Source organism: Apis cerana, linkage group LG4 (genome assembly GCF_029169275.1).
Source record: "Apis cerana isolate GH-2021 linkage group LG4, AcerK_1.0, whole genome shotgun sequence".
In the NCBI taxonomy this organism is placed as follows: domain Eukaryota; kingdom Metazoa; phylum Arthropoda; class Insecta; order Hymenoptera; family Apidae; genus Apis; species Apis cerana.
The window spans coordinates 7,546,704-7,571,307 of record NC_083855.1 but is presented as its reverse complement, the minus strand read 5'-3'; the positions used below and the strand labels follow the sequence as shown (position 1 = coordinate 7,571,307).

Here is a 24,604-nt window from a genome sequence, read left to right as displayed (position 1 = left end):
ATAGTCTTTTTTTTTTATCGTCGAGCGCAATCATTCAATTTCGACAAAGAGGGGATAATACGACAATAGGGGATAACTTTGGAAGAATCCTTTTCGTAATACGTTTTTAATTAAATTTTGTGAAGTAACATTGATTGCAAGAGACAGAGAAAAATTGAAAAATTAAACTGAGTTATATATCATTGAAATTATTATTATTGGAATTTCTTTTGAATTAATAAATTTAAATTGTACAATTGTCCTATTTCTTGCAACTATTCCTGTGATTTTTTTCTTAATCATCATTCCATATTAACCAGTAATACTTTCTATTACTAATTTTTGACTGAATAATATTCTGTGCTTCCAATAAATTTTGATTTAATTATACTAATGCAGATATATAACTCTCTCGGTTATTACTCTAATTAAAACTGAATAATGTGACCAATTGGAATCCATCATGGCATTAATATTCGAATATATTTGGAAATATCAAATTAACACGCCCACCATTTATTGATATTACTTTTCCTTATCTTCATGTGCTAAATAAAAATAAAAAAAAAAAATTAAAAAATCCATCTTCTTCAATATTAAAAAAGAAAAAAAAAAATAAATTAGAACATGCTAATAACACAGATTGATAATTACACCGTCATAACACAGATGACAAATAATTTTCCCTTCGTTTCGTCTGAATGCGTTTTTTCAATTTCACGGTGAAGAATATCGTCCGAACGGAAAACAAACGCGCATCGTTTAATTGAATTTTCACCGTCGGTTTGGAAAACCCGATTTAAACGCACCCTTTATCGCCGATCTTACGTTTTCATTTTTTAACCTTTCGCCCCTCTATATACTTTGACCACGAAACGGATCACTGCGTTCCGTATATTCGCGAATTCGAAATTGAAAATATTAATTAACGCGGGCAATATTTGTATTCGATTCATCCGTCTTTAAGTTTGACGTCAATTGCGTGGGAAATGTAATTTTGAAATGTTAATGAAGATATGAAATTTCGTATTGAAACCTGTCTACGCATTCTGGAAATATCATACGATTAAACGTGATTCAGATTATCGGAAAATGCTTTCTTTTTTCTTAATTATTTTACATTACAAGTAAAATTACATTTAAAAAAGAAATTTAAATATTTAAAAAAAAAAAAAAATAGAAGATACGAAAAAAACAATAATATTACTAAAATATTCTTTCTAAAAAAAAAATTTCAAAACATACAATAAATGTATTCAAAACAATTATTTATCAAACAATTTTTTGCGTCATTTTCTTGATTGCCATTTTCATCGAATCACAGATTAAAAAAATCAAGTTTTCCTCGAAGTTGAAATCGTGCGATGAAACTTGTTCGAGATATGTTTCAACACTTTCATTGTTTGTTGAGAAAAAAAAAAGAAGGAAAACTACAATGCTGAAGCATCAACGCGCCTTGGCAAGGATTTCGGAAGTATAGAGAAAGTCAACGAAACAAAAGAAAAACGAAAAGGAAGGGCGAAGAAAAAGAATTTAAAAAAAAAAAAAAGAAAAGAAAGGGAAAAAGTAAAATGGATCTAAGAGAAATAAAGTCGAGCAACTATCCGCACGCAATTATTTCCGGGAATGCAACCCTTTCTGATGACTAACGACACAGAGGAAAAGTGGAAGAGGAGGAAAGCGAGTTTCAATGTCCCGGTGAATGCAATTACTGTCGTAAAGCTTCCTCGAAAGCGTCAATCTCGCGACGAAGGAAACATTGGAACTGGGAAAAGATTTTTTAGAACCGCGAACCGCTTTTTGTTACCAAACTCGTTCGTTCTCGTTCTTCGACATTGTGAAAAAAGATTGTGAAAAGTCTCGAATAAATTTGCTGAGAACGGTTTTTTTTTACGTTGAAAATCGTAACAGAGATTAAAAATATGAAACGAAGAATTTAGAAGAGATATATCAGAAAAAGAAGAAATATTCGAAACCCTTCAAGAAGAATTTACCTCGCGCACTTTTTCCTCTCGTGGTTTTTCTCGATAAATATAAACACGATTTTATTCCTTCTCTTTAACTACCTTTTTCTCCTCGTGTTTAAATATATTTCGCTAATTTTAGATCAACGAAATGTTCGTTACGTTATATCCATAAAAATAATACACAGTTAAAGAATTCTATTAAGAGAAAAGAAGATGGAATTTCGATGGAAAAACGAGCAAAATAAAAGAGCAGATGGAATTCTATGTAAATGATTTTATTAATTAAAAAATATTTCATAACTTACGAGATATATTTCCTCGCAAAAAATATTTGATCGATTCTAATATCACCTTTCATACTCTTAAATTAAAAGAATCACAATATCTATCTGTTTAAAATTTATTTGCATTAATTAAGCAAAATATTTATAGATATTGAAATCAATTTAAATTTTAAAAAATCCATACCTATTTTAAAAATTTGATGCAAAATTTTTCACTTATTACAATTTCATCTTTCTTCCTATCTCATATTTCCATGAGAAATATGTAGTCTCATTTACTGGTCATTTGATAAGATACATCGATAACAATTCAAGACATTAAACGTTAAAGAGATGGGCCAGGAACGAAGAAACGAAGAGTAGAAAACGCGTGAATCGAAAACGCGAGGAACAAGAAGTAATTATTCTGTACAAAGAAGATGAAACTCTTGATAATTGATGTAACATCACGCGAAAGGGATGGTACAAAGTGGCGGACCATTAATTTCTCGCAGGACAATTTAATTTTTTACCGGTTCCATTAGACGGAGGAGGCTCTTTCGCCCGTGCCACGTTTCAGCCACGAAATGATTCCATCGTTTCGCGGAAAGAGAGGGCGGTTATCGACGGTTGCGTATTCATAAATGAAGACAGATGAAATCCTGACAGGCCCCAGGCATTATTCCGCGTAGAAATAAATCCGCCGATCGAGAAATATCGCCGAATGCATCCCAGTTTGAAAAGAGGGGAACATTTATATCGCCTACAGGGACCGTCGAACAATCGACATGATAAGGGAGGGAGAATATTTGGAATAATTTTCTTTGATGAACCATTCGATCCTCTATTTTTAATGAGATATCCAGAGATCGATCGTGTTGAGAGGATAACTCCATAAAGGCATCCCGAGGCGCTGTGATAGTAATGGACGTTGATGATAATGATGATGATGATGATGATGATGATGACGTTATATTTTCGAATAAGATGGATAGAGATTTTCATTATTGATTGTCGATGTTTAATTTAAATTTTTATCATATCGTAACAATTTGAAGAAGTGGAACGTAAGTTAAATGCATTTTGAAGATTTTTATATATAAAAAAAATCTAGTTATCAATCTGTATGAACGAAGGATAAAGAGAAAACAAAGTTTTATTCGTTTTTTGTTACGGATTTTGTTACGGCGAGTATTGGAGATCAGAGAATTGGCTATCAAAATGATTTTCGAAATGAAAGCGTACATGTTAATTAAGACACTTGTTTTTATCGAGTAACTTTTATCCAGACATATATCGAATAAAATATGAATTCGTTCTTTGTTGAAAAACTGATTTTCGATCAAATGTATCAATTCTTGCGTTAGATATATTTTATTAAAAAAAAAAAAAAACAAAAAATAATTTTTACACGAACAGAAATTAAGCCATGCAAGCACTCGTTGAAATAATAAAAAAAAAAGAACAATAAAACGATATTTTATTAAGTTTTTTATTCTTTTATTATTATGTAATAATAAATTAAACAACAAATTTGTTAATTATTATATCGATTTGAAAATACAATATCTTTTTTAAATATAACTTTAAAATAATGCAAGTAAGTATAATCCTATAAACCATTATAATCTATATCCACACAAACTTTTATTAAAATCAGAATTATCGAATTAAATCAATTCTTTCTTAAAATTACCGATATAAATGACTATTCTCTAAATTTTTATTCACGTTAAATACTCTATTATCCTTCCTTCAGTTCAAAATACGAGACTTTTATTAGACACAAATTCATCAAAAACCAGAATTATCGAGTTAAAATAAATTCTCTTGTAACATATCAATTTCAATATAGATGACTGTAAGAAAATTAGATAGTTAGATCGCCTAATTAAATCACGAAATCAAATATATCACGTGGATTTAATTCGGTAAACATTTGTCCCAAAACAATTGGGCAAACGATCCATCTCTGCTAAAACGACGACTGCTCAAACAAGCATCGATGCGCTTTTCTCGACGTTCGTGAAAATGGCAACAATCGCCCGTTTCATCCCGCCAATTGATTTTTCGAATTATTAATCACCCCGTACGCGTGAATGAATGAATGTCGGTTTTATCGTTTGATAAAATGGCGCGAAACGTCCACGTCCTTTGTCCGTGTTAATTAGCACGGTATATATATATAAATTCGCCCATAAGATGAAAAATGAAGCACAAAGTGCCATCGACATTCTCTCGAATCGGCAACGAACTCGATACGATAATAAAATATCCGCGATTTCGGTTATCTCTCTGACCGAGAGATGATCGAGTTTTAATCAAGTTTTGCGATTAATCTTTTAATACGGAGGAATAAATTCGTTTAAGAATTTATCCTCGACTATTCGAGAATTTGATTTCTCAAGAATTTTGATCTCTATTTTTAAGTAATAAATATTTGGTGGTTGGAAAATTAATTTGAAGTTTTAAATGAAAAAAATTGAAAACGAGGTAAGAAGATGTGATATTTGTTATATTTGGAACAAATATTCGGATGAAATTATAGTCGAAGTTATAATCTGGAGCGGCCATCTCTAAATTTTCTCTTAGGCACTTAAAACTTGCGTAATCCTTTCATCTATCTCTCAGTAAGAGATTAAAGACGAATATCCTTAGTTTTCTCTCCCCGGTTATTCTGAAGAGAATTATGGTTTTTAAACACGATGGTTCGTCTCGTTTCGTCACTTGAACGTTCTTGCCCTTTTCCTTCTTTCTCCTTCTCGTTAAGATCATATTCGTTTTCATTTTCAAACTTAACAAGATTCACTCTCAAAGATAAATAAAACATCGTCGGTTAATCCGAAAGAATCATTATTGCATCTCACAAAAAGTAATCGGTGAAAACATTGTATAAAACATTTTTTTCTCTTCAAACGTATTATTCCCTACTAATATTAAACAAACGAGCAAGAAATAAAGGAATAGTTTCTAGCTAAAATAAAGTTTTCAGTTTTAATTAACGAGCGATTAAATCGAACTTGCATCACAATTTTTCATGCAGAATCGAATATATTGTGTTTGTTTGATCCACTGTTTTATCTTTGATTTATACCATTATAACTTTTTTAAACGATACACATATATATTCAACGACTTCGTGTCTAATCAAAAATATGATGCAACTTGAAGAAACAGTAAAAAAAAAAAAGATATGTCATGTGACTCTCTCTTTAATATCTCTTTTAGAGATGGAATTTAAAATATTTCAAGATTTCAAAAATTCTGAAGAAAAATCTGTACGCTCTCGACATCTCTGTAATATTCGATTATCCGAATTATTTTTTAAAAATAAAAAAAAAAATTTCTTCCATAAAAATAACAATTGGAATATTTAAGATAAAAACGAATATATCAAAGCATCAATTTTTACCTTAAAAATCAACTCGAGTAATTTGCATATAATTATGCTTCGCTTTAATTACGACTTCGTTTCCTCGCGAATATTTGATATTAAATTTCAAATTGGAAGGAATCACCATCGTAGTAAAATAAACTTTGAACTTTCGGCCGAGGAATTCGTAACAAAGCGTTGTGAAAGAAACCCTTTGAAGATTACACCGTGGTGGTGTGATCGAAGAAAAACCGGCACGCTACCCACATACTTACAAATTAGGTCGTTATTTCATAACCGGGGGATCGATGAAAACTATTGAAAGAGATGTACCGTTCACTCTCTATCTACACGTAGGCCTCGCACCTTTATCGCGAAGACGTAATGATATATTACGTGCATCGCGTGGAATACACAAATTTCAATCGAGAAAATTATTCTTTTACGACCAACATCAACGAGAATTATATTATTTTACTTTTTAATTAATTTTAATTCGAGTGATTACACTTATGTAGCTTATGATTATAAATTCATTGCAATTTCATCATTTCTTTTAAACGATATAATGATTTTGATGAATTTCAACTATTTCTAAATTTAAATTTAATTTGAATATATTCTAATAATAGATTTATTCTAATAATTTTCAATTGGAATGGTGTTGTATTTAAATAATCAATGTTCAATTTATTATTTTTTTTTTATGCAAAATTAAGTGATTTTAATTAAATGTAGAGATTTAAAAGAAAATTCTAGATATTAAAACTATTCGTTTCATTTCTTATATATATATATATATAAATTCATGCCGGCTTTCTCAAAACACGTGCGCGTAAAAGATAACATAAATATTTTTAAAGAAATTCAAAATAAATATTTCTACAAATTGATAAGAGAAATCAAAAGTAAAACAATATTTTCTTGAAATTTTTACAAAAAAAAAAAAAGATTATAAAGATATAATCTAAGATTAAATTTTCCACGAAGAATATTATACTTGTACTTCTGAATCACGAACGTTAATTTTATACTCGTACTAATTTCTCCTACGCACAAAAACAAAAATTAAAATATATATAATAACATTCCAATCATCATTTTCCAATCTAATCAAAAATCGATCTAATAAATCAATCGAAACCGTCGAAACTATAAATATCATCGGATTATTGTGTTCAAATAATTATATAGAAAAAGAAAAAGAGAAATTTCCACGTGATGAAAATTTCGCGCTTTCCACATCCCCTCCCCCATTTATCTCCCCCGTTCATCCAACACCTTCCATCAATTTTTTCTCTCATATCGATTATTATTCTCACAAGGACGCACACGAAACCGTGTTGTAATATTTATGTATATATTTAATTATCAAAAGGACAAAATCGCCATTAATCATCGAGCGCAACACACCGTTTAAACTGGCGCGATACCGAAGTTTCCACCGCGAAATTCCATCGGGATAGGGTTGCTCGCCGCGTGGATACCAGATGAATACTGACTGCACGTCAACCGGTTACCGGGAACCAACCCCCTTCTACGTGTGCTTCATCCCTCTTCCGCCTCCCTACTCCTCCTCCATCAAACGCGCATCCACCCACGCAACTGTTGCGCCCCCGCCTATTAGCGATCATCCCTTAGCATTTCGCGACCGCTTTAACCACCCCCGTGGACCCCTCCCGTGGACAGAGCGCGTGTTGCGTGATGATCTCAAGCCACGTGGGCTGGATTCGATCGTGATCGGAGGCGGGACGTGGAATCGAAACTTTGGAGGGATAGATCACGAACGAAGATATTGGCTGGGAAATTTTGTTTATTGTATACGATGTGAATACGGAGGTGTACGGTGAACTTTGAACTTCGACACACGAGATGAGATTGTAAATTTGATATCAGAGAGAAATTTATTTTAAATAGCGATGTATTTAAAAATAGTTACTTTGATGTTATGTTATATTCATTTTCGTTATCGAGAAATTTGAGCTTTTAAACGCGAAAAATTCGTTTCCAATTTAAGAATAATAATTTTAGAATATGTGAAGCATATCGAATTATTTTAATAACTCTTCTTCATTCTTTCGATGCTTGTTCGCGAAACGAAACTGAAGATTAAATTTTAACTCGTCAATTCGAAATTCCTCTTTCATTCCATCTTACTTTGGACAAAATTTTTTCGAAGGATAAGAAAATTCTAATTAGACTTCACAAAAAAAAGGATCATCGTTCGTTCTAAACTCTTCAGAAGCATCCAAAACTTTTCTCGGGAATATAATTACCGACATTTCTTCTTAAACAACCCCTTAACCTCTGGCCAAATATACAAGCGTGTCGACGAGTAATTGGCAGGGAAAGACAGGCGAATCGGCGATCCACCACTCACAGCCGCCAACTTCCTCGTTAATTAGCTTCCGGTTTCCACGAGAAACCGGAGAATATTATTTCCGCTGTGTACCTTCGTCTCATTCGTGGATTTACTCGCGGACAGCTCAGGATTCTTCTTTAATCCCTCGTTAAATCTGGGTTAAGCGTTTCAACTGAAAAGATTTACGTACCAAGCTGGTGTTATTCGAGGATGGGATCGTGCGATTTGCGCGCGCACCTATCGAGAACAAGTCGAATACGGTGGTGGATATGTTTCGAATAGCACCTCATTACCAGGCCGACAAGTAACGATGCAAACGCGAATCGTATAAAAGAGGAATGGGGTGGTTCGTTCGTTGTACGTGGCGAAACACGCGGCATTGTCGACGGGGAAACAGAAGGAAACGCGTTGCAACCAGGCGCGAACATTGTCTCGAGCTTAATTGCTCCAGAGATTCCTTGGCGAACGGAAGAAATGTTTCTTTGGATGACAAAGAGTTGCGCTTGTATTGAATGGTAATGAGGAAGAGGAGAGTTCGAGAATTTTGAATAATTTTTTGGAAATATGCAGTTTTTGGAGAAAGAAGTTAATGGAGAGTTGATTTCGTGTACAATAAGGTGCGGTTTGGGGATATAAGATGATTTAAGTAATTTTAAAAACATTTTACAGGATTTTAGAGGTTTAATTATGTAAAGTATTTGGAAGTATAAAATGATTTTAGGTAAGCTTCTATGGATAAATGATAAGAAGTTACATTTGAATAATATGTCAATGAAAAGTAATTTTTTTTTAAATTATTAAATTTTCAATAATTAAATGGATCTACCTAATATAGAAATGACAATAAAAAGAAAAAAGCAATTTACAAGATTATTATTTTTAAAGCAGAAAGAAAAGAATGAAGTTCATGAATAAATTTATTAACTTACTTCATCTTTATTCATCTTTATGAACGATTTTTTTATACACCTGTAAATGTGAAATCAAATAATTGAATTAAACTGACGCATGCAAATTTATCGAACGAAATGAAGAAAAAATTTTTCTCAAACATAAAAGAGTTAATAAATTATGCATAACGATGCAAGAATTTAAATTTTTAAATTTAAACTCCTATCTTACTTTTAAAAAAAAACTTTATAAAAATCAGAAGAACGCCCACAAATTTGCGTAAATTTTACTGGAAATTTAATTTAAGTATCATTCCAGATACAGAACACGATACCATGCTACAAAAAGAAGAATTCTGACAATTTAACTTCGAAGAAAAGAATGATTCACGCTGTCTTCCTTGGTAAACGAAAACCGTGGAAAATGCAAATTCGAAGAAATGCTGGAAATAGGATCTAGTTGCCAAGCTGTTTCTTATTACGACTACAAAATGAGAATAATTTGTTCTTCGCAGCCGGTTCTTTTCTCAACTCTTCGGACAACTGGACTTTGAGTACACGTCGCTAAATAAATGAGACCGTGTAATTTTCTTCCTGACTTTTCATTCGAACCACAAATTAAAAATTCCACTTTATATTGTTTGTTGTTATTCGATAAAGTTCGAAGAAAGACATACTCATGTTGTATCGTACTTTGATAAAAAATATTTTTTTGTTAAAAATTAGAAGACAATCTGAGTTAAAGTATTTATAATTAATTGATAAAAGATAAAATATACTTATTGTTAATTTTTTTTAAAAAATCTGATTTTTATATTATCTAATCTTTTTATTTTATTTAAGTGTATTTAATAATACACTTAAAACATCAAATAATAAATAATAAATAAAAATTATTATATATTATATATATATAAAATTATATATATAATAATAAATAATAAATAATAAATAAAATATTGAAATAAATAAGATACAAAAATATTTTTTAAATAATAATTCCATAATTTAAGTTGAATATTTCATTTCCCACGATATATGGGAAGCATAATAAGTAGTTGGGAAAATAAAAAAATTTTGCAAGAAATTGATTTCGAATAATACACAAGTATTAATACTTGAAGATAAAATATTGAAATAGAAGAGATAGAATCTTATCTTTATTATCTTTAGAATTATAACGAATAATAAAACACTCATTTTTGGATTTAATTTTTTAATTCTAAATAAAATAATAATAAAATAGTACTTATAATATATCGTCATAATATATTGACATTCTTAGAAATAATTCTCGTATCTACTGGATTTTAAGATAAAAGTTTCTAGTAATTTATCTTCCTAGAATAATTTTAACTCTGATTTAACGATCGTTTGTTATCTTTATTATATAATTTTCAAACTACTAGAAAATCATTGAAATCAAAAATTCAACAATATTCCATGAAATATTTCAATTTTAAACATTTCAAAATTTTAACATCAAAACAAGAAAAGAATCAATCACTTTTTTAAACTTGTCCATGTGAATAAAAAAAAATCAATTTTTCAATAAAAAAAAAAAGAAAAAAAAGATTATAAAAAAATAAACATGATATCGCAAAAATATCGATGCATTTAAAAGAACTCAGAGATTCGAATGGCAAACATGGCAAATAGATAACGGATATAAGGGACGAACGTTCAAATTAGTGAAAGAAACGGCCAAGTTGAGGACGCCTGGTCTGGAAAGGGTGCGGTAATCGCGTTATTAAGAACTTCCTCGTGAAACTCGGGGTGGCTACCGGAAAAGGGGTGGAACTTGGAATATAGGTTAAGACTTCCAACAGAAGCAGTCAGCCTAGTTGTTCGAACAGCTAAGAAAGTTGGCAGACAGCAGCTGAATCGCAACACAAAGGCAAAAATGTCCCCGATACAGTATAGTCCTTTCCTTAAGGGACTTTGGGTTTCATGCATATGAGGGAGAGAGAGAGAGAGAAAAAAAAGGAGGAAAAGATAAAAGAAAGAGCCTTAGATGTTGGAAACTGAAGATTGAACATTTTCTGCAGAGATTTGCAGAGTTTTCTGATTACCCTCGGGGCAAGGGTAGCCCTTCTAACGATTTCTACCATGGTAGAATGATTGAGAAACGTCTTATAATATTATAATGAAAATGGAATAATGAAAATATCAAATAGAAATATCAAAAGAAATGTTTTCATAGATATAATATCAGTTATTTATAATATCAGTATTGGTAAGCAATCAATCTAATCGATATTTCAATTAATCGAGATTAATGATATCGAATTTTTTTCAGCAAATTTCTGTGAAAGAATGATGATAAACAGAAATATTTTTATTATAATTATATTCTTTGATTATATATCTATAATTTTTTTTTAACGAGTAATTTTATTATCGCATATATGTAAATGTTATCCGCTAATTGCATTATTCAAAAACAAATTTTTAAAAACAAGTGTTATATACTTTTATATATTTAAATAAACATTAAATAAATATTTAATACGTGTATTAAATTCAAATTTCGAAAAAAAATTTTCATACGTATTGATTTAATAGAAATTAATTTAATAAAAAATATATATTGAAAAATACATTAATATTTATAATTCTTTTATCTCGCTTTCACTTTCTCGAACAATCTTATCCTTATTTTTTCCTTTCCTTTCCTTGTTTTTCATTCTATTCGAAATTTTATTCTATTCTCACTGATATTATGAATAAAAACAAAAAAACAAAAAGAATTTATTAAAAATTCATTAAGAAAAAAACGCGTAATCATAATTTTAAAATAAAATAAAAAATAATGACATTTTGATGAAAGTTTTATTTTATTATATAATAATATTTATTTTATTTAATTTTCACGCAAATATCATGAATCTCGTCTTCTTTTTTTCAATTGATATTGGTGCATCATATGCAACAATAATAATTTGAATTTTATTGTTATATAATTTTAATTTATAGTTTATATAATACTTGATAAATTTTAATGAGATTATTATATTCGAATCAGAAAAAATAATACAGAAAATTAAAATCAATTTACAGTATAATTTTCTATAATCAATAAAATAATTAAAAAAAAAAAAATACAAAAATCAATATAAATATACCTCAAAATCGAAAAAAATTCTTAAATAAACTTACAAATATAAAGTTAAAATTTAATAAAAAAACTTTTTGATCAAAAAATATTTCAAAAATATATTAGCACAAAAATAAATTTATTATGAAAATTGACAAAAACGAAATACTCTAAAAGATCTAACGATACGAATCAATGAAAAAAAAAAAAAAAATAAAAGAAAATTCATAATTAATAAGAGTAATACGCTATTATAAGACGTATAACATATACATATAACGTGACGTTTTACCCGGGAACATTTCCCTTATTTGTATTCTACGAGGGAGAGTATGATAGGAGCCAATGGAGAAATCACAAAAGAACCGTTCAGATAAGTCACGTTCACCTTGACGGACTCTCGGCCCGCTCTATAAAAGAGACGTACACCTCCTCGATAGCACAGTCACAATCACAGCCACAGTGAAATCGTAATCCAAGATGTTCCGCACAATTGCCGTTGTCCTCGCCGTGGCCCTGCCACTGATTCAGGCCTCCTCTATCGATATTTCTCAGAGAAGCAAATACCATTTGGAATTCACCAGCAAAGATGCCGTGCAACAGAGTAAATCGGTAAGTCCACCCTAATTATCACCCCAATACCACTCCAATCTATGTTTCGCTTTCGAAAGAAGATAAAGCGTATTATTATTCTTTTTTTTTTTACATTGATTCTAAATCAAATGAAATCTTTTTTCGATATTAATAATAATAAATTTAATCTTTGTATTTGAAAAATTAGCACAATTTTATTTTAATATTTTTACTTTAATTTTATTCTTGTTCCTAAGTAATAAAATAATGCTATGTTTAACGCTTGATTCGAGAATATCTATATTAATTTTCATTTTAATTTTCATTCAAACTAATTTTTCTATGTATGTATGTATACAGTTGAATCCTTTACTTGGAGAACGCGCGAGTGAATTCATTGGCGACCTCTCTATAGGTTCACACCGCTCAGACGAACAACTTTTTTACCGGGAACTCGAATTGAATAATCCCAATTCTGCAGTTGGTTCCTTGGAATTGAAATTGTCTGTTAAGAACGGTAAAATTTCTTATTTCTGTTATATTTTTCCTATTCTTCGTATCGTATAGCTTGAGAAAATATTAACTCGAGAATTGGGATAAAAGGGCATTCTTAAACTCGATAATCGAGTTCAAAAAGTAACACTCTTTGAAAGTAACTTAATTTTACAGGAATCCTCCACTATGTCGGTGTTGCAAATAATCCTGGCAGCCAAGCAGTTGTCTGCGACAAATCAAATATTTTAGGGTCAAGCGAAGGTATCATTAACATTCGTCTTCAAGGAAATAGCAAAGCTAATCTATTTTTAGTCATTGCTGCTCATTAAACGAATTTCAAATTAAATCGTATCAATTTTAAAAAATTTTCGATACGATCTTTCTTATACGATAAATTTTAAAATATATATTTTATGTAAATAATCATGAATATGTTAAATTTAATCTTTGTAACGTTATAAAATGTTATTCAAATAAAAAATTGTCTGATAATTGAATTTTATTACTCTTTATTTCTACAATTTCTAAAATAATCCTCCATTATTAATCAATATTAATTTCCTTTGAAAATAAATTACTATTTGCTAATTAAATATATAATAAATATGATAGAAATTTTTTTTTTAATATTAAATAAAAAAATCTTCTATATTTCACGTTTTCTATATTTTATCACTATTACAAATATCCGGTTCATATTTATTTATTGAATATTTATTATGTATATCTTTGTTAATCTAGTATTCCAATTCTTTTTTCTAATTCTCTTAATCACCATTATATAGCCAAAGATAAGGGATTTACATCGTTATTCAAATATAATCTTCTAAATGATTACTAAAATTATCAAATCTTTAAATCACGTGGCATCAACATAACATCAATAACTTCGATCCACCACATGGATATAAACAGAAGAGTAGATTCGAACAATAAATTTATTTTTTTTTATTGATCTTCGCGTATTATCGGTGGGCGTCATGCGATCATTTCTCCTTATTTCATGAAACGTTCCTTGGCTCGTGATCCTTAGATATAAAATAAATAGAACGAAAGGGTATGGCGGAGGCACAAGAGGACTCTTCCGGAGAGACTCTTTCGTTCAAGGTACATTAGTTACGTTCGACCTGGAAATTTCTCAATAGAATTACCAATAAACTGTATTTCTTGACCGTAAGGGAAGCTTTTCATCCGTTAACCGAGACTTTTCCTCTCTGTTGAAAAAATACGGCCACGGATAGATAGAGCGGAGACAACGTAACAAAAGTAGACCACGATTTAAAATATTCGTCACGTAACTGTGTATTCGTAATGTCCTTTTTACAAGGTTTCTTTCCTACTGTGAAAAAAACATATTTATATGCAACGAATGCGATTACTTACATTTACAAAAATTAAGAAAGATAAATAATATCGTTGTTTTAATATTCGTCCTTTTATTTATATAATATATACGTATCCAATATCATGATGTAGATAAAAATTTTAATTTTAGGAAAGAACGAAACGTTTAAATATTTTAACGTTATAAATATTTTTTATAAAATAGAAAAATATTTAAAAAAATTTGTATACAAATACATTTTAGATTTATCCAAGATTGAAATATATATTCAGAATTCAATTTCTCAAGAAAGAGCAATCTTTTGAGATAGCTTAATGAAAATGGTTCCTTCAGGATTTCTCTTTTTCCCGTTCAATAATTATATGATACTTAATGAAATGCTTAAGTAATACATAATAGATTTATATATTCTACGTTTATCATTAATAATTTCAGAGTCAATGAACTTAATAAGAAAAAAAATAGTTATTCACCTATCTGGCTTCTAAATTATTTGACATACATAGTGGATTAAGCGTTATTGAATAACGAAGTACTAGAGCTTCGAACAATCGTTCTTAAGAAGTTCCGCATCCTTTAAGTAAATTTTAAAATAAATAGAACGTCACATATTTTCAATAAAAAATTTTACAAAAAATGATGATTATAATAAAAATGTACTAATTAAAAAATATATAAATATATAACGAGATTGTACGAGTAACTTCATATTATATTTGAAAAAAATTTTAAAATGTACAAATACACAGAATCGATAATTAACAAGTTAAAATTTACGTAGGCAAATTTTGTTAAACAACAGTTCCTGTCACGGCAATGTGTCGAATGATAGAATGCTACATCATCATTTTTTTCGTATTTCTTTATAGGAAGTATTGTATAAAGCTTGTATGATTGATGAAGCATTCCTTGTTCTAACCGACACGAATATAAATGGAAAATAGCGTACTATTTGAATGCATGAATCGATCATCGCGTACAACAAATTGATCATTATTGCACGTTGGATAAAACAAAATCTGCTGTATCGAATATAATTCATTGTATCAGAAAAGAAATTAGAAAAAGAAAAAAATATCTAATCAAAATTATCATTATCTCAAAAAGATGCAATCCAATCTTTCTTCCAAAATTTGATTCCATTTCAAATAAATTATTTGCGAGTAAAATTTTCTCTTAGTGAATACGTAAAGAATAACAAAAGGAATAAATGCTATAAAACAATCACTCTTCCATTTACGTTCTCCTCTTCGCACAACAGATCCTCTTCACCAAAGAAAAATCGAAAACATTTTATTATTCACATCCACTCGTCAATTCTCCTTCATCTTCTCTAAAAAAAAATTTTCCGCAATCGAGAAACATCGAACCTTTCTATACGCGCGAGCATCGAGGAACCCTTAAACTCGAAGAGTCTTGTAATGAGCTTAGTTAGAAGAAGCCCTATCGATTCACCCACGATACAGAGGAGGAAAACCGGCAATCAGTAGTCAGTGACGATCGTTTCGTGCGCCACGACACGAGAACGACATAGATAGAAGAGAAGATCCGTGGAAAAGTTTCGAATTTTGGTGCAAATACCGATTGATTCATCGAACTTGGTTCGATGATTGATGGAAGACTGATTAATCGCGGTGAGTTCTCGTGCGATATCCGAATAATTTCATAAGTGAACTTTGTAAAGCACAACGTCTAACTTCTACGTCGAATGAGAAAGGTGAAAGGAGAGATAAAGGGAGAAAAAAAGGGATGAAGAATGATCGAGCGATCGTGAAATATCGTGTTGGAGATACGGTTGATCAGGAATCGTTATCTTTCTACTTCTATCGTGCGGTAAATTTTGTGATTTACGGGAAACGATTCGCGTTTGAATATCTTTGAGAGGATTTTCTTTGACGGCGGAGAATGTGAATCTCTGTAATTACGATCTTTTTGTTTTGTATCATAAAAATAAATTTTGTGATTTATGGGGAATGATCGGCGTTTGGATATCCCTGAAAGGATTTTTTTTTTGCCAGTTTGCTTATCGAAGCAAAATAAATAAAAGACGATAATATCATGGTATAAAAAATATCTATTCGTTAATAACTTTGGATTAGATATCTTTCAAGTATATAACTTTGTAAGATTTTACATTGATGCAACAACGCTAACTTTTGGACATTTAAGTTTAAATCGCGTTTAAACCGAGCAGGGAAAGGACGAACCAGTTTTAAGTCTGGGAAGAAAAATTTATCGGCGTGCACTTTGCCATCCTGCTTATACGAAAACAAGCTTATATTTATTCATGAGACAATTACAATATGCTGATCTAGTTTAGGATGCAATTTTGGGGATTGAAGTGGTTGGATGTTTTCTTTACGGATTTCGTAATAAAATTAAATTTGATTAAAAAGAGTAAATGATATTAAGGTCGAAGGTAGATTGAAAATTTTTGCAATCTCTTTTATTTTTATCAATTGTGTAGCGTTGAGGATTGTTGGATTAAAAGATCGAAGGAAGACAAGATGACGAATGACAGACACTGAAGAAAATTCTTATAATTGTTCTTTAATTAACTATTTTTGCCAGAGGCGATCCAACTTTTGTCATACATTATGCAAGTTTGAAGAGAAATAATGGAAGACTAAACTTCGGTAATTAGAGGCTCGATAGAGAGATTCAAGTTTTCGAGAAGAAATAAGGCCGTAATAAAGGGTTTTGGAATTTTAATCAATAGCGTGCTGATATCTTGGATCGAACATTATTTCTGTATTAATCTATGATTTTTCTATAGATTCATGAAATAATTTTATTTTTAATATTTATTTGTGTCGTTTCAACAATGTTCAAATTTAATAAAATCTCTTATTTTGCAAGAATAAATATCTTTTGTATCATTGTTCAATTATTTCAATGTTCAAACAATGAATTTAACAATAATTTTATGACGTTTAAGAAGGAATAATGAAAAATTTAGATAACATTATGATTTATCGAACAATTTGAAATTTAGAGAAATGTAAGGATGCCATCGTTCGTACATAATTTCTTCTTTCATGGATTTCGTTTTTAGTCTTTATTTCATAGCAAGTAATCACCACGAGGATGTGTCATGAGCTAAATGTAAATAGCGCGAAATAGTACTTACATTCATCTAGCGCTAATTTTATGATGTGTTTCCAAATAGATATTATTCACTTCTTCAAATTTTCCAGAAAATTTCAATATTTATAGCAGTCGTTTTCAAAAAAATGTTATTAATCTCTTAATCGACAAGTTTCGAACCATTTATCAATCTTTCTTAAACAGAAATAGAAAAATTCTTAAACAAATCCGAACTTGAACGAAGATAAATTTGAATCACCTCTGATATCTTCAATTCACATTCTCTACTTTAACCTTTTTTAATATTCTAGACCTTTATCAATCTTCTTTCTTCTTCCTTTTTTAGATAGAAGTAAGAAAGACTTTTGAACAGATTCAAACTCGGGCGAAGAAAAAATTTGAAGTCACCTCCAATACCCTTAAATCCACATTCTCCATCTCAAATTTTCTTATGTCTTAAGTCCACATTTCTCGATATAATATTCCACTCTTTCCAAAAATTCACCACGATTATCTACTAATTATTTACATCAAATTAAATTTTTCAAACGTTCTTCTCTCCATCAGTGTTTACACACCATCTAATAAATAATTAATACAATAAATCTTAAAAAAAGCTTGATTCTTTAAATCATTAATTCGTTCATAATCCCCTTTCCAATCTAATGAAACACGGTGGTTTCGAAATTATTATGGTATCTCGTTGATGCATCCGCATGACAGTTTCGGGGTAATCGATGCGGGCTAAATGAACCGGATTCGAGTAACGCCCACCCCTTTAACTCTTGTCTTCGAAATGTCGAAAGCCGATTCACGTGCATTAGCGCGCAGAGACGGCATATTTCACACATTCCAGCACGTAGGCAAGGCAACGCGATCGTGATCGTGTGATGTACGCGTGTATTACGCATGATTCACTTGCGCGTGCAACGTGGAAAATGCTGATCTGAAATGCGAGTGATGGTTTTCCGAAGAGGACGAGCTTTCCATTTCTACGCCCACTACTCTTCTTCTCTCTTTCTACACTTCTTTTTCGCCACTCGAAAAATTTCCTTATCGGTGAAAATCGGATCGAGTCGATTTATTTTCGTAAACTCTACCTTTCGTCTCGCCAGAACTCTGTTTTCTTCTTTATCTTTTTTTTAATTTTGTCGAAACTTGAAAGTACGTAGGCGAGGCCGGAAAATAAATTAGCTGCACCCACGCTTGAAGAACAAAGATGAATAATGGGAATTTGTTTATTTCTCTCTTGTTTTTAAATTCAATACGTCGAATGAAATTTCGTTATCGTTTCGGTTTAAGAAATTCTTTTTTTCAATAAATATTCGACAATGTATAATTATTATTTTTCACGCGAATCGCGCAAAGGAAATTTTTATTAATAATTCATTTTGATATGAAGCAAATTTAATAATGAAAAAAGAAGAAACGTGGAGATAATACAATATTTAATATAGTCGTTACGTAATATTGATATTAGTTTAATAATGAAAATTAAATATATCCAAGAACATGAATTAAATATATTTAAAGTTCCATTTTTACCCTTTAACTCTCCAATGTATTTTAGGCGTGCTTACTATAAGCACACGAAAAGCTGTGACTCCAGAAAAGCGATATCTAAAATTAGATACAATATTTCGCGTGAAACTTGAATTGACAGGAATAACTCACGCGATGGGATAAAAAAAGAATTTCCAATTCCCTTCATTTCTCGAGATAACTCATTCCATCGTTCATTCAAAATTTAATAATTTTCAGATGATATAGAAGCGATGAAGAAACGCGGCAACAATGAAAATAAAGGTGGAAAGGGTCGACAGAACGAAACGAAGGATTCAGAGAAGAAAAATGATAAGAAGAATGATAAGAATTCAGAGAAGAAAAATGATTCGTTAGATGAGTATAACGAAGGTTTCAGCGAGTGGCTGAGATCTAGCGATGGTTTCGATACGATGCGACTCTTTGTCATTGCTAATTCTATCATGATCTTCGTCACGATGGGTATACCGAAAATACAGGAAATTATCAGTATTATCAAAGATTATTACTATGAAACGTAAATGACAGTTTGAGATTTTGAGAGACGAAAATGTTTCTCGTAACTTCGATATATGAATGAGAAGTTGACAACGATGCAATCGATATTTCCATCGCGTTTCCATTAAAAATTCGATATTTGACGACTACGACTGCAAATTATCCTTTATTTCCTGAGAACATAAACTCTAGACTCGCGATCGTATCGACGTAACGCGTAACATGAATCAAAGATGGTAATGATACAGAAATAATTTTAATACATGTATCAACTATCGACATGTATCGATACTCGAGGTCATAAAGTATTTGCAAACTTCTTAAAATAACTTCTTTATGAATATTTATCTTTCAACGAGCAAAATATATTATAATCGCCAAATGACACGCATTCTTATCAATTTCAATCAATCGATCAAGCAAAGAGAAAGAAAATAACACTCAATAAATGATCATGCTGGGATTGATCTTTCGTGGCGTCTTTCTCATCGGTATACTCACCTGGTACAGCACCAGCGTGTGGAAAATGATCGACGGCTACTTCAAGGATCAGTTTCGAAGCTACTTGGAGGAAGAGTATCGAAAGAATCCGCGAATGAGATCCGACGTGCAGAGTGGCTCGGCCGATAAGATCGATCCCGTTTCGACCACGCCACGCCCCGATCCATCAGTGGCGCCGCAGCGAGAGATTCTCGAACTTAACGAAACGTTGACGGTCGAAGCTGCAGGAAATGACACAATTCGATCGGACGAGGGGCAACGAATGACAGGTGGCACCAGTGAAAACGAGGCCGACACAGGGGGATCTATCGATAAAAATACATTCCTAGAAACGATCGTGGAATCGGGGCTGGAAAGTAGTAAGTCGTCCGAGAACGAACAGGATTCTCGGCAGCCTATTAATCACAATGACCGTGACCTCGAACGTTACGAGAACGACGATCGTCATCGATCAGTCTCCCAGCTGTCTAAGAACTCGATGAAAGGAGTTCAATGCAATAAAAGAGCAACCGTTTCTAGGGACATTTCACGCCAGAAAAAGTCGTCCAAGAAGCGAAATGTGAAGACGATCACGTTGACGGAGAAGGATTTTAAATCGGTTATCAGAAATCATGTATCTAACGACGATTTCTGGGAATTCGAGGAGGATGCGGATGAAAAGGAGCCGTTGGAAGGCATTTTGGTCTCTCAGTTGCCGTATAAGCCGAGAGCTGATATAGGGAATTTGGAAAGGATCAGTGCGGATGAGTATTGTCCTCTGAGCTTGGAGGACGAGGCTTCTTGCGATGAAACGTTTAAGTGGCCTTGAAAATTTAACGATAATTTAAATTTAGGAAGTTTAGTAAATTTAGTATAAATTTAATAGGATGTAATGTATTTATGTGAAACAAATAGAGGAAAATTAATTAATATTAGATATTTCGGATGTAGATATTATACTGTTGAAAGAAATATTGAAACATTTCGCAAGTATCCCAGCTATATTAGAATGATATTATTAATAAATATATTAGCATCGATTTTTATGCAAAAGATCATGAATATATTTTGAATATATTATAAATTTTAAGTTGTTTAATACATGCATTAATATCTAGATTCACTTAAAATATAATATCTTTAAGATGAAACTTAATAATTGTTCATATTTTCCTTAGTTAAAAGATTTTAAAATCTAGTTGGATTATCATTACTTTAACATATTTATCAAATTCAGAATTCCAGTTCCATTAGAAAAAGTGATTGATATCACAGAAGTTGAATAATGTTAAATATTTTAGATATTAAGTTAAAAAGAAAAACAGCTTTGCAAACAAAAGAATTAATAGAATTTCGCGTTAATATCTCCTATAAAATTTCGAATGAATACTTTCTATTTAAAAGTTTGAAAATATATTCCCATTTAAAAATTGAGAAATTTAAAAAAAATATTTTCGAATAAATATCTATACTCGAAACTCTTATTTATCTATACTCGCATTTTTATTTAAAAGCTAAGAAATTTTATTAAAAAATATCTTTGATTAAGCTATTATATATATATCGTATAATTTCTCGAGTTATGACTGTGCATTATTCGCAACAAAAGAAACTGTTGAAAATAAACATCATCGATGAACAATAATTTCACGGTCCCTCATTTTTACGTGATTTAAAAAAGAAAAAGAAAAAAAGAAAAAGAAAAAAGAAAAGAATCGTTTTATAAATAAGAATGTAGACATAATACATCAAAGGTATATTGACTTCTTGCTCGATCGAAGAAATCTCGGCAGGAGATTGCAAAATGTGCCTCGTCACTTCAAGTGTACAATGCGATTCCTCTTTCGATGAAACTTCTCGAGTTGTGGCGCGTGAAAGAAGCAAGTCTCCTTTCCCGAAACTTCATCGCGATTAACGACTTTGACTATTAATCATGTGTGCAATTCGTTATGAAGAAGAAAAGAAACGATGATTTGGGTCAATGTTAACTGCTCCAAGTTTCCGGTGCTGACGAAACTTCAAAGGTAGAAAAAAAGGCATTCAAAAGATGTAAGGAATGTAAAGAAGAGGATAATCGGATTAACCGATTAAACCATGGTAAAAAAAGCGTATCGTTTGTACGGAAAGGAAGGAACGTATTGCCTTCTTAATAACTTAATCACCTTCCATAACGAGAAGGGTTAAACAGAGAGTTAACCATAAAAAAGCTGATAATGTGTGATGGTTCCTGTGCTACAAAAACGATCAGTGATGGAACGAAATACGTCATGAAATAAATTCGGATCTAAGTAAAAGTTTCAAAAGAATTTCTGATGAAATAGTTTTGTGAAAACTTCGAAAAATATAAACATTTCTAAATTGAAATTTAAATTAGAACGATATTAATCTACTAAAATAAATGATATAAAAATCTGGTGTAATTTTTTCCCCTATATCAAGTATAAATTAAACATACAATTCTGAGAGTAAAAAATAAAAATATCGAAATAAAATTATCGCGAAGAAGAAAAAAAAATTCCATGTTTCGCTAATTTACAACAAAGATCGATCAAAAATATAACATATAAAAGGAACATGAAATCGAATAAACGGAGGAACAAGCTCATAGCTTTCTATCTAATTACCACGGACGAACGTATCAATTATCACGAACCAGTTAATCTCTCTTTCAGATATCCAAAGCAGACATCGACATAATGACGAAAGAAGTTGCTATTAACTGTATACAGTTTACTTTCCACCACAAAACGTCAAACATTCGTGACTAAGATGGGCCGAGGAATCAAGGCCACGGTTGTGTGGCCTTTGACCCCGAAACTGAGACCTCGTACAAGAGGAGACTAAGCTGGCGTGAAAGTGCAGAGAAATTTGCGATTTATGAGGTATGCGAGCTTATGGACCGCAAGGGAAACTGAATCGGCAGAGGGAATGTGATGAAAATTCACGCTTTTGTATCATTGTTCGTTCACTCGCCTCGTCGCAATTCTTTCGCTCGATAAGCTATCGCGCTTCCGTGCATTAAGATTATTGTTGACCGGTTTAATGTTATACCGTTGCGAGTATATATATTGATACACGAGTCTAAGTGATAGCGCTATTCCCCTTGTTCATGAAATAATTTTATGTACGACGTGACTGCTATGATTCAGAGTATTATTCCGTGATGCTTAGTTACACGTAGTATAAAATAAAAATCGTTGTCCTTGCATTTTATGACGAAGTTATATGGAGCGTCGTATACGATTGATATTTGTTAATCGTTAACATTTTGTTAGAAGTGTAGCGTGACTCAGTGTAGCGAAGAAATAAGGAAATATTTTTAGAGTTTAAATTTTAAGAAGAATTTTTAAATTATATATAACTATATATATTTATGGATTTATAAAAATTTAGCGATGCGATACAAGGATAGGTTTTATTGAGAGAAAATCTAATAAAAGGAAAAAAGATCAATTGAACTTAATTACGCGTTTTAATTTTATCCTAGTCTCGTGCGCGATTAACATAAAACCTTTACGATTAGAAAACGTATGTAAATTCATAATGGAATTGTTTCAATGTTGCGTCGTCGTTGTGGATCGACTTTAAAACTACAATTAATTAAAGTCGCATACAAATTGCGTACACGTGCCAATTAATTTGCCTTTTAAATCAATTTTAACCATTAATCGATTAATTGCGGGGATATGAAATTAAAACAAAAAGATCAAGATATCTTCAAATTTATTGACACTTGCAGTACGTTTCTTACACGATACATTCTCAAGGATCCCATATACATATATTTACTTGCACCGTGCTCTGAATTCAAAATAATAGCTCACCACGCACGTTTAAACAACATAACAACAATCATAAAGTTAAGGAGCATTTTTACAATTCTTACAAGATCCTATTATCGAAAATAATTATTCATATATTCATTCATTTTCCACGAATTAACGAGGCCTGCGTGAAATTCGCATGGTTGAACGAGACGTTCTATTTTCCATCGGGAAATCGTTTCACAGTCGACATTGAAATTAATGATTTACTAACGGGCATCCGAGGCAACGGTTAATGCAAATTAGAGCGCGGATAGGCGCGCTAGACGTGAACGTATTAAGGAAACACGCTCATTACGTATTCCACTGAGGAAAAAGGCCTCACCCGCACCGAAGGTCGTCTCGTGAAGCTTTTATTTTTAAAAAGCTAACCTTTTAAAGGATCGATTGGTCAACGATCGTTTGTGAATTGGTCGATTGTTTTAATTGGGAAGCATTTTCGCGCAATTCGATGATTTTAAAAGAAATTAAATTGTCGATATCCGCAGATTGGGATATGGAGAGTTAGCTTGTAATAATTACACGCGAGAATTAATTTGCATTTGTAACACATCGTTTCTCGAGACGGGGAAATGAATTTGTCAGGAATAAAGGTGGAACGTTCCATTTGATATTTCGAAAATGGAATTAATTATAAGTCGATTGTTACAATTAATAATTGCCTGTAGAGATATTATTTTTCTTTCTACGCGAGAGATACGATACGATAAGTTACGAATGACTTTGATGAAAGTCTTCCGTCAAGGCATCGGTCGAACTAATTTGCATTCAAATGCAAACAATGACGAGTGCTAAAAGAGGTAATGTCCGTGAACATGTGCTGCATGGC

The 24,604-nt window shown here is 31.2% G+C and overlaps 3 protein-coding genes and 1 long non-coding RNA gene across 5 annotated transcripts in view; 3 read left to right on the top strand and 1 right to left on the bottom strand.

Annotated features, from left to right (window-relative positions):
- Positions 1-9,612, top strand: part of LOC114577240 (uncharacterized) — a 107,753-nt gene extending 98,141 nt beyond the window's left edge. The window contains exon 3 of the long non-coding RNA XR_003697122.2: positions 9,154-9,612. This is a non-coding gene — a long non-coding RNA (uncharacterized LOC114577240). The remainder of the gene's footprint in view (positions 1-9,153) is intronic.
- The window catches only part of LOC107995645 (uncharacterized), a 96,164-nt gene that overhangs the window by 63,917 nt on the left and 7,643 nt on the right, over positions 1-24,604 (bottom strand). Inside the window, exon 1 of one of the 2 annotated variants that reach the window (XM_017053281.3) lies at positions 6,996-7,087. The exons of the other annotated variant lie outside the window; for it this stretch is intronic. The gene's annotated coding sequence lies outside the window, so the exon portion shown is untranslated. Of the gene's footprint in view, positions 1-6,995; positions 7,088-24,604 lie in introns of those variants that run through there. 2 annotated transcript variants of the gene reach the window in all.
- Positions 12,351-13,496, top strand: LOC107995649 (uncharacterized). The gene is made up of 3 exons (XM_017053284.3): positions 12,351-12,543; positions 12,865-13,021; positions 13,174-13,496. Exons 1-3 carry the CDS (start codon positions 12,412-12,414, stop codon positions 13,326-13,328), a joined length of 444 nt encoding a protein of 147 aa, XP_016908773.1. The 5' UTR covers positions 12,351-12,411; the 3' UTR covers positions 13,329-13,496.
- LOC107995648 (uncharacterized) lies at positions 19,201-23,414 on the top strand. Its single transcript, XM_017053283.3, has one exon. The coding sequence runs from the start codon at positions 19,920-19,922 to the stop codon at positions 20,778-20,780; it is 861 nt and encodes a 286-aa protein (XP_016908772.1). The 5' UTR covers positions 19,201-19,919; the 3' UTR covers positions 20,781-23,414.

Bases quoted from the DNA above. Each gene is read 5' to 3' on its own strand.
- LOC107995649 (XM_017053284.3), top strand. From the start codon at position 12,412: ATGTTCCGCACAATTGCCGTTGTCCTCGCCGTGGCCCTGCCACTGATT. The intron at 12,544-12,864 runs GTAAGTCCACCC...GTATGTATACAG, and splicing joins CCGTGCAACAGAGTAAATCG to TTGAATCCTTTACTTGGAGA. The intron at 13,022-13,173 runs GTAAAATTTCTT...TTAATTTTACAG, and splicing joins GAAATTGTCTGTTAAGAACG to GAATCCTCCACTATGTCGGT.
- LOC107995648 (XM_017053283.3), top strand. From the start codon at position 19,920: ATGATCATGCTGGGATTGATCTTTCGTGGCGTCTTTCTCATCGGTATA.